This window comes from Notothenia coriiceps, unplaced genomic scaffold (assembly GCF_000735185.1).
Source record: "Notothenia coriiceps isolate Sejong01 unplaced genomic scaffold, NC01 NC01_scaffold00037250, whole genome shotgun sequence".
Classification (NCBI taxonomy): domain Eukaryota; kingdom Metazoa; phylum Chordata; class Actinopteri; order Perciformes; family Nototheniidae; genus Notothenia; species Notothenia coriiceps.
Window position 1 is genome coordinate 12,344,142 of NW_011369951.1, and position 8,833 is coordinate 12,352,974.

At 43.7% G+C, this 8,833-nt stretch overlaps 1 protein-coding gene across 1 annotated transcript in view; it reads right to left on the reverse strand.

The window, feature by feature from the left end:
- Window positions 1-3,175: 3,175 nt before the first annotated feature.
- The window catches only part of LOC104967323 (calpain-5-like), a 14,719-nt gene continuing 9,061 nt past the window's right edge, over window positions 3,176-8,833 (reverse strand). The window contains exons 2-10 of the mRNA XM_010796734.1: window positions 7,838-7,969; window positions 7,546-7,757; window positions 6,465-6,657; window positions 6,202-6,383; window positions 5,750-5,827; window positions 4,747-5,158; window positions 4,554-4,676; window positions 4,286-4,482; window positions 3,176-3,359 (exon numbers count right to left, since the gene is read on the reverse strand). Of these exons, the coding sequence (XP_010795036.1) occupies window positions 3,176-3,359; window positions 4,286-4,482; window positions 4,554-4,676; window positions 4,747-5,158; window positions 5,750-5,827; window positions 6,202-6,383; window positions 6,465-6,657; window positions 7,546-7,757; window positions 7,838-7,969 (1,713 nt within the window). The remainder of the gene's footprint in view (window positions 3,360-4,285; window positions 4,483-4,553; window positions 4,677-4,746; window positions 5,159-5,749; window positions 5,828-6,201; window positions 6,384-6,464; window positions 6,658-7,545; window positions 7,758-7,837; window positions 7,970-8,833) is intronic.

Genomic DNA, 8,833 nt, shown 5'->3' on the forward strand with positions numbered 1-8,833 from the left:
ACTTTGCCGTTCACACATATTGGTAGGAGACAGCAGCCATATGTTACGAACTCTAATATGGATGTGTTGGGCATCTGATATCACCGCATGGATTTGGTGAGAGAGATCCACATTCGGTACTTATGGCATGACTGTCTTCTGTGTAGCTTTATGCTATGTAATCGAGCGCCAAGTCTAGTGATCAATGCACTGGGTATGGTGGAGACATTGAAGTAAGCTGGAATAATGATATATTTATCACGTATTAGCCATATGTCAACGAAAATTCAAGTCCCTCTATGTCTTAAGATGAACAGCATGTAATGCAGGCATGTCTGTTTGTGTGGAGCTCTATGTTTTTTCAGGGTGACGATGGATTTTCTTTTGCCCATATGGACAGTAGGTGTTCGACGACCAAAGTTGGGGTTTAGTGGCCGCAGTTTGGAGTTGCACTTTCGTGTTTTTTTAAGAATGGAATGTTCTGGTCAGTCGATATGATAATGAGAGCCTTACCCAAGCCGTTTCGCAAGGAATTGATTGTTATTACATCTGGATTACCTCAATATCCAACACAGGCTGCAATGGTCATCGAGAAAAGGATCAATCAGGTCACAGGAGACGTGTTCAGCAGCGGATGTCATAGTGTGTCCCTATGTTATGTATCCCACTAATTTTATTTAGTTGGCAAGCAGGAACATGCGGAGTATGGTGTGGGGTTTGCCACAAAACCCAACCAACACAATCCGTCCTATGAGGTATTTCTCCCCTGTTCTCACGTGCGCCTGTGACAGGAACACACACGCATCTGTTACCTCTTAGGACAGTATGATGAATGGGTGATAGAGTGACTAGTATCCTTTGCAGCGACGATAGCCTCGTTGGTGAGTGCCATGTCGCAGAGTTTTTGTGGTCATTGTGAGCATACATGGCTGGCAGGTTCTGCCGTGAAGAGTGCTGCTCGCTATGGTTAAGATGAAGTGGAGGAGCAGATCGAGCATTTTTGAAGGGGTTGGTGGTATTTACGGATTCGTCCCGCTTTGAGTCACACCTGCTAGCAGAGGTAGTGGCCATGGTGTGAAGGGTTCTGGTTATCTACAAGACCCGACTCAGGCCTTATTGTCTTGTGTGGCCTCAGGAAACGGCTCGCGAGTGAAATGGGTCCATATATCCATTAACTAAAGTCATTAACGTCTGAATGTCTGTTTCCTGGGCTGCAGCTATCTCTAGGATGTCCTATGAGGATAGTCAACATCCCTAAGCCTTTCATGTGGCTAAATCATATTACCGGTTTGACATTTCGGATGAGAGGTCTGTTTTTGTTCCTCCATCCAAGCCCGATGTCTCCTCCCCCCGCGAAAAGGAATGATATAATGAACGGCGGTCTGATATACAACGAATCAAAGAAACTACTAGTCAAATTCCAAGAGAAAGAGAAGACATCGTCGCTTTGATTTTCCGATTTAGATTTCTAGTTTCTTGTGGACTAGAGAGATAGGGTACTGTTCCAGCGAACATACGGTCCATGTGGATTTGAGGATCAGTAGGCAGCTACAGTTTTTGTTGTGGTATCAGACACTGGATTAAAGGAACTTTGTTGCAAGAGTGCGTGAGAGTCCAACGGGTAACCTGGGCCGTCTGGAGTCGGTCCGTCAGAGGCTGGGGTTGGGTAGTCTGTTGTGTCATCGGAGGAAGCGATGATTGTCGTGTTTGTCAGGTATCTAGTATTTTCTACAGCTGAGGCATCATTACGTTTAGTTGTTGTCAAATTCCGTGTCTTAGGCCATTATCTGTTAATTTACTCTGTAATTTTCCTATCTTCCTTACTTTCGGAGTGTGAGTTCGTATCCATAACCTACCGATATTAGCCTTAGTTTGGCCGCACAGAGCGCCTGAATTATCTTAGCATGTTTCTTGCAATTCATTACTCATAGTGCAAATGAGAGGGATGGATCCCTGTGAATGGAGTCCCTTGTGTGCTTTGTGGTAAAATCTATTCTGTTGTGCTTGTTTGGATTTTGCGCCTAGGTCAGCTCAGTGTTCTGCGAATAAGTTTGTTTTGTTATTAAGCGCCCAGTGGTGTAAATGATATAAGGCTTACCGATTGTTTAACGACTTCAGTAAAAATCCTTTTATTGAATCATCTTTTGTCTGGAGTCCCCGTGCATGTTGGGGTCCTAACAGTTTTGTCTGCCCACTCGTAACCAACAACCTGTGTCCCATTGGTAGTGAAGCTCCTTGATTCGTGGGATTCATTATGTGGGAACAGGCAGAGTGCGCTTACCAACTGTAACCCTTGAAAGAGGAGAAGAGCTTGAAGAAAAAAGGGAGAGCTGAAGCGTTGACATCCGAGTGGAGGCCAAACCACAACACTGTAAAGGATGTGTGGGGTTGCATACTGTCATTCCATTGTGTCCTCCTTTGCTGGGACCGACCCTGTCAGAGAATTCAACGCTGGGACATAAGCCAACAAAACCTACGTAGAAGGTGAGAGGCCTTACATGTGGATACTTACACACAGTACATGGGAGGTGTGGATTTGTTGGCACTCGTTACGGACCAAATACAAGTTCCCATGACTCCCGACGCCAGGTACGTGTACATCTTTGGCACACCATCCATCCTTGCTTTGATAACGCCTGGCTCCTCTACAAGCAGGAAGTGCAAAAGCTCCAAAGATCCCAAAGCAGGAGATCCTGACCAGGAGACAGTTTCAGGCAGATCTAGCATCCTCTCTCATTCCTGGTAAGAATCGCATTTCTGCTATTTGCCGTTTGTAAATATCTTTTTATATTTCACTGTAATATTTTTTGACTTGTATCCTAATGTATTTTTGACACGTATCTTGATTGATTCTGTTCTAATCAGGTCAACACAACTCCTCTGAAAACACCAAAGACAGGACGACCATCTTCAGGCAACGGGAGCTAGGGCTGCTCAATTAATCGTATTTTAATCGCAATTACGATTTTGGCTTGGAACGATTATGAAAACAACATAATCGAAATAAAACGATTATTATTTTTTATTGGTTTTTCAGTTGAATTATACTTAAAGTTCAGGGTAATCAACTGTTCAATCATACTTTTTTCAATCAATGGATGTTTTCAAAGTAAATGGATAATCGTTTTTAATAATCGTGATATAAATTATTGACCCAAATAATCGAGATTATGATTTTTGCCATAATCGAGCAACCCTAACGGGAGCCCAGCAGCAACAGTGACATCGAGGAGCCCGTTGAATGCTCAGAAGGGACCATCCTCAGGTGATGGGAGTCCACCAAACGGGGCCCCATCCAAGAGATCACAGCCTCCACTGGATGTACGCAAGGACCTAATGGCACATTTTCCAGTGAAGACAAAGAGAGGACGCTGCAGACACTGCAGTAAAGGGTACGCAAACACACAATGCACCAAATGTGACGTCCGTCTTTTCTTTCCCGACAATAGGAACTGTTTTTGGGACTACCATTGTCTTCATATTTAATAAATGACTATTCATAAAAAATATGACTGCTGTGTGATTATTATTCATGCTATATACTTATATAGGGCTAAGTAAGCAATCAATCCTGCAAATCAACCCTTAGTTGTTCAATATATTTATTCAGACAATGTGAGTAGAAATACAGGAATTCTGCTCCCACCTAAGCCCAACGTTGCAATATTACAACATTTCCCTAAAAACGTACCAAAATGGCTCCCTACAACAACATCTGAAAGGTCAAATACATTCTAATGTTTTTCTATATTTGAGCTTTACAGGGTTAAATATGAGGGCAAACAAAGTCCTCACTAAACTGCATTCACTTGCTATCCAAGCTTGCATTGAAAAATAATACACCAAAAGATTGCTTATTTAAAACGATTTTTGCACCAACTTTTGGGTGTCAACACATCCTTATTTTGGAGTTTATTTGTTTGTGGGGATTTGTTTTATTTTCTGTGTATATGTTTCATTTTTCTTTTACTTTCCTAGCCATTTAGTTTATTAACGTTCTTTCCTGGGTTTCTTTTTCACAGAAAAAAATCAACCCTAATGCACATCGAAATCCATTTACTATGCAAACTCATATTACACAATAAATGATTTATTTTACTTTAAATCTATGAATGGTTTACTTTTTTAGCTTCATTTGAGCTCAAATCGTGGGAGGCTCACAAAGCACTTTCAGTTGGAACAGGTAAAAACAAACAAACAAAAGCAACGATCTAAGTTGGGTTCACCCAATATTTTCCAAATGTTCTGATACAGTATTAAACAATTTGTGATTATCCCATGCACACACACATTTCCTGTCACAGACCTGAGAGGGATGTGGGAGTGGGAGAAGAGGCGTAGCAGGAAGCGTCCTGTTGCTCCTGGCAGGAAGGTGGTGGGCAGCACCACGTAGCGCCCCGGGGTCAGAGCCCCCCTCAGGGTCACACTGCGGGAGTCCATGTAGACGGAGCTGGCCGCCTGCTCCACCACACACTGCACCCGGCTGCCGCGGTTCACCTCCACCTGGGCCACGGTAAGGCAGCGTTATTTGTTTTTGTGAGACCTGAACACACTTTGGTCCCTGAACTGCTCACCTTCAGCACTTCAAAGCCAATAGGCAGGTTTTCTCCTCCTCCATCCTTCCTCTGTATCCTCCTGTCCTCCTGCTGCAGACAGATTAACATCTCCTCCTCTTTGCCTCTCACCTCAAACATGAACTAGAAACAGAAATTAAAGTTAAGAATTTCACGCATCTTTGAAAATACTTAGTATCCTTCTCAGTTTTACCTGTGGATTGTGCAGGAAAGTGTCTCTGTGGTTGATGCACCCTCCACACCGACTCCTCTTGTCCATCTGTGCCTCCCATCCTCCCACCTCTGCACCATCCTCTTCCTTTTTCTGTTTTTTCACAGCCTTATCTTGCTCACGCTTCCCTCCTTTGCCTCCCTTCGGCTCCCCAAGTCTGGCCTCCTTCCTGTTACCTCGCTGCTTAGTCTCTCCAGGTTTGGCGTTGGTCTTTCCCAAGCTCAGCGTGTTGTTGCTGGGATAGATGGTGGACGGAGGGGAATTAGGAGCTGACGCCCACTCCCCATAGCAGCGTACTTCCCTCCAGTGAGAGCTGGGCCACAACAGAGAGCTCTCCACCATCCGGCACACCACCACGTCTGTGAAGTACTGACAGAAATCCTCAAAATCTATCCTGGGGAACAGGAAAGGAAATACATTAGCAGGAGAAGACCTGGACATTCTCCATTGTTTTTTCTTTGCTCTGGAAACCAAACTAATAATACAAAATGTAAAGATATTGTAATATTAAAGTTTTCAAGACTTACTTTAAACCCCTGAAAACCCCCACTATCAGTCAGTGGCTAAAAAACGACTTCAATGTCTTGCCTTATAGAAATGAACCTTTGCTATTAAGGAATAGAATAGAAATGTATAGAATTTGATGGAAATTCCTAAATTAAAACAAATATATTGTCGAGTTAGTATGAAATATATAACTGGATAGTAGCTTCTTGTTTACTAGCTTTGTAACTAACTCACTGTTAAAACCTATTAACACGTTCACATGTCCATTCCAATCTTTTATTTTATTTAAATATTTGTTTTGAATTCTCTTGAATTAGTTTTCATTATAGTTTACTACTAATATTTGCATATTTTGTATATGTGATGTTTACGTTTCACTTGGTTTACTATAACAATGTCGGTTAAATTCATAGATGTGATTTCTTTTTTTTGTCCGAATCAAAATGCCAATAAATAAACTTGAAACCCGGAAAATTACCAGAACTCCCCAACATCTCGAACAATCAGGCCCATCTTCTCCCTCTCTGCACGACTCATCTGATGCCACTCCTGCGACCTGCAGGGGGCGTTCAAGGACAATCGTAAACAAAACAAAAGAAAATCCATGGCTGCAAGGTTCAACACACTGGAAATGACATGTGAAAAGTACAAGTAGCGTTTCAACTTCTGGAAACCTTTATAGGTCCATTTTGGCCATTTACAGAGATTCTCAGACCTCCATAATGCGAACGGCAGATGTCCCCTTGTAAAACATGTCCAACACTATTGTAAAATGTAGGAAATTGTGATTATGAAATGTTGTAAAGCAGCCTGACACTGTTAAATGTCAGCGGAGGTTTTTTATTCCCGCAGCTCCAGCAAAGTGTGTGATGTACTCAGCAGTCGGACATGTGGTAGATGAAGTCAGTGTGGAGTTCAGAAGACCCTCACCCTTGACTCCAGGCACCCGTCCAGTCCGTGGTCCCCCATGGGTTCCTCATGCGCACCATGAAGAGTCGGGACATCCAACCCATCTCCGCCAGCCTCATCTTCCTCACTGCTGTGATCCCATAGGCGTGTCCTCGCACCAGGCCACAGTCCAACACCGACTCCACTGTCTCCCCCTCTGCCGGCTGAGGAATAAGAATACCGTTTTTTGTCTTTTTGCCTGAGTTCTCTTTTGTTCAAAGATACTCAGAGGTGCTAAGACCTACCCGTATGGAGCAGGTGATGAGGGCTTTACGTTCATGAGCTTTAGCCAATGTCTGGAAGAAGGCCCTCCTCTGGTCGCTGTGCTGGCTGAGGGCCTCACGATCCAGGCTTAGGGGCTCCGAAACCCCTCCAGTGAAGTCGATCAGGGCCTCCGTGGTGTTTCCTCCCTCAAGGGCCTCATAGCAGCCGTTTAGCCTACAGAGTAACCAGATATATTCACTGAATGATTAATGGCTGAGCCCCTCTTCTTCCTTTCAATTTTCCACTCACAGGTTTTTCTGTTTGTAGAACTACATCATGTTTTACATTGGTGCATCTATGAGTTGTTGCACATATGGTAATGAAGATTTTTTTATTGGAAGTTTCAGACATGTTAGAATGTGTATACTAGGTGTTTATGAAGAGAGTGTGCTAGCAGGTTGCTACTGTATGGTGGTTGCTTGTGTGCTTCTTTGTGGTTCCTTTGCTGGATGATGATAGTTATAATGGCAACTCAAGGTGCATAGGTGTTTTTCTTTTACTATAAGGACATCAACCTGACGACAGCTAAACCTCTAATGGACTCGTTATTTTACATCCATTTGGTTATATCTACAACTAAAGTATGGTTAACGTTAGATAGCGTTTGTGATTATGGCAAAAAGATTTGCATTCTTCCGTACATACACTTGGTAGTTTTAGTGCAAAACCCCGAAAAGATATGGCAAAATGCAGTGCGTTTTGATGAACTCAAAACCATCAAATGGTTGAGTTTGAAACATTGGACCCCGTTAACTCTCAATGGTCTCCATCTTGGCAATGTCATGGATACAGCAATAGCAAATGTGTGGAAATGGGGTCTGAGGACGCTACAGCTGTTGCGTTAGCTCCGGATTACAATTTGTATAATTGTCAAGTGAGCAAATGTTGGCAGGGGGACCAACACCGAATGTTGCCGTTAATGCTTGGTCAAGAGATTTATTTGTTTAAAAAGACAAGGAAGAATCTGTCAAATGTTAGAATAACATGTAGATAACAATAGGGTAAGTGAGGGTAGACTGGATCCTGAAGAAGGGAGAAAAACTACAAGACCCTGGTCCTTACTTGGCGTAGGCCTTCTCCAACAGAGCGCTCCAAAACTCCCGTGGAGTGGCCGAGCGACAGAATAGCAGCACTCCATCACTGCTGACCGGCAAACGGTCGTCAACGACAACGTCCGTCCAACGACCGAGTCTCCAGAACCGGAAATGGAAGATGCCGGCGTACAGGTTGGGACGCTTTGGGTTCCACTCCTGGTCCACATGGTCTGGGATCACCTGTGAGGAGGAGTTATGAGATGAAGCCATGGAGGTAGGGAAAGTGGAAGGAAGCAATAAACAAAGGAAGACACAAATACCTTCTTCCACAGAGATGGCTCAGATGCTAAGCAGGAAATGGCAGCCACCATCCAGCAGTTACCCAGACTGCCTTGGTGCAAGTCACGAGTACTGATGCCGTCAACAAACAGACGAGGGTCTTTACATATCTCCTGGTGTTTGATTGGAAAAAAAGAGATGTCAAGTTAGAAGAGACACATTAAATCTGCATTCATTGCATGTTTGGCCACTTGGGGCAGCAACGGTTCCTTTTGTAATCAGACACATAGCAACATTAGCATTTATGTGAAACCATACCCTTGATATTCACTTTCCTTTTAGCTATGTTTTGTTCGCCAACCCAAATGCCGCAGCACATTTGCAAGCTATTCACTAACTTGTTCTAGCAGGTAACACAATGTTAATCCTGTTGAAACAGCTAACTAGCGCTGATTGAAAAATAAGTTAAATGAAGCCTGTGAGTGTCGGAGCACTGCGGAGGAGACAGATCCTGTCCTGATCTGTGGATCTCAGTTTGAACCGGGTCAGGTAATAGTAGAGGTGCTGCTGGACACACACACACACACACACACACACACACACACACACACACACACACACACACACACACACACACACACACACACACAGCAGCTTATATTAAGTATAAGGCCAAAAGGATTGTGAAGAAGACAGTGTGTGTGTGTGTGTGTGTGTGTGTGTGTGTGTGTGTGTGTGTGTGTGTGTGTGTGTGTGTGTGTGTGTGTGTGTGTGTGTGTGGTGTGTGGTGTGTGTGTGTGTGGTGTGTGTGTGTGTGTGTGTGTGTGTGTGTGTGTGTGTGGTGTGTGTTGTGTGTGTGTCAGACAGAGAGAGGGGACAGATGTCTTCCTATCATCCGCGACTCTCAGTGGTAGGCACGCTTAAAAGTACCTGAGCCGAGCATTAGAACGCATACGGCATTAAGCCGCTTTATGCTTCTGCGCATGGATCAGCAAAATACATATTATTTTCTTAAGAATTGCCATAGAATAGTATTT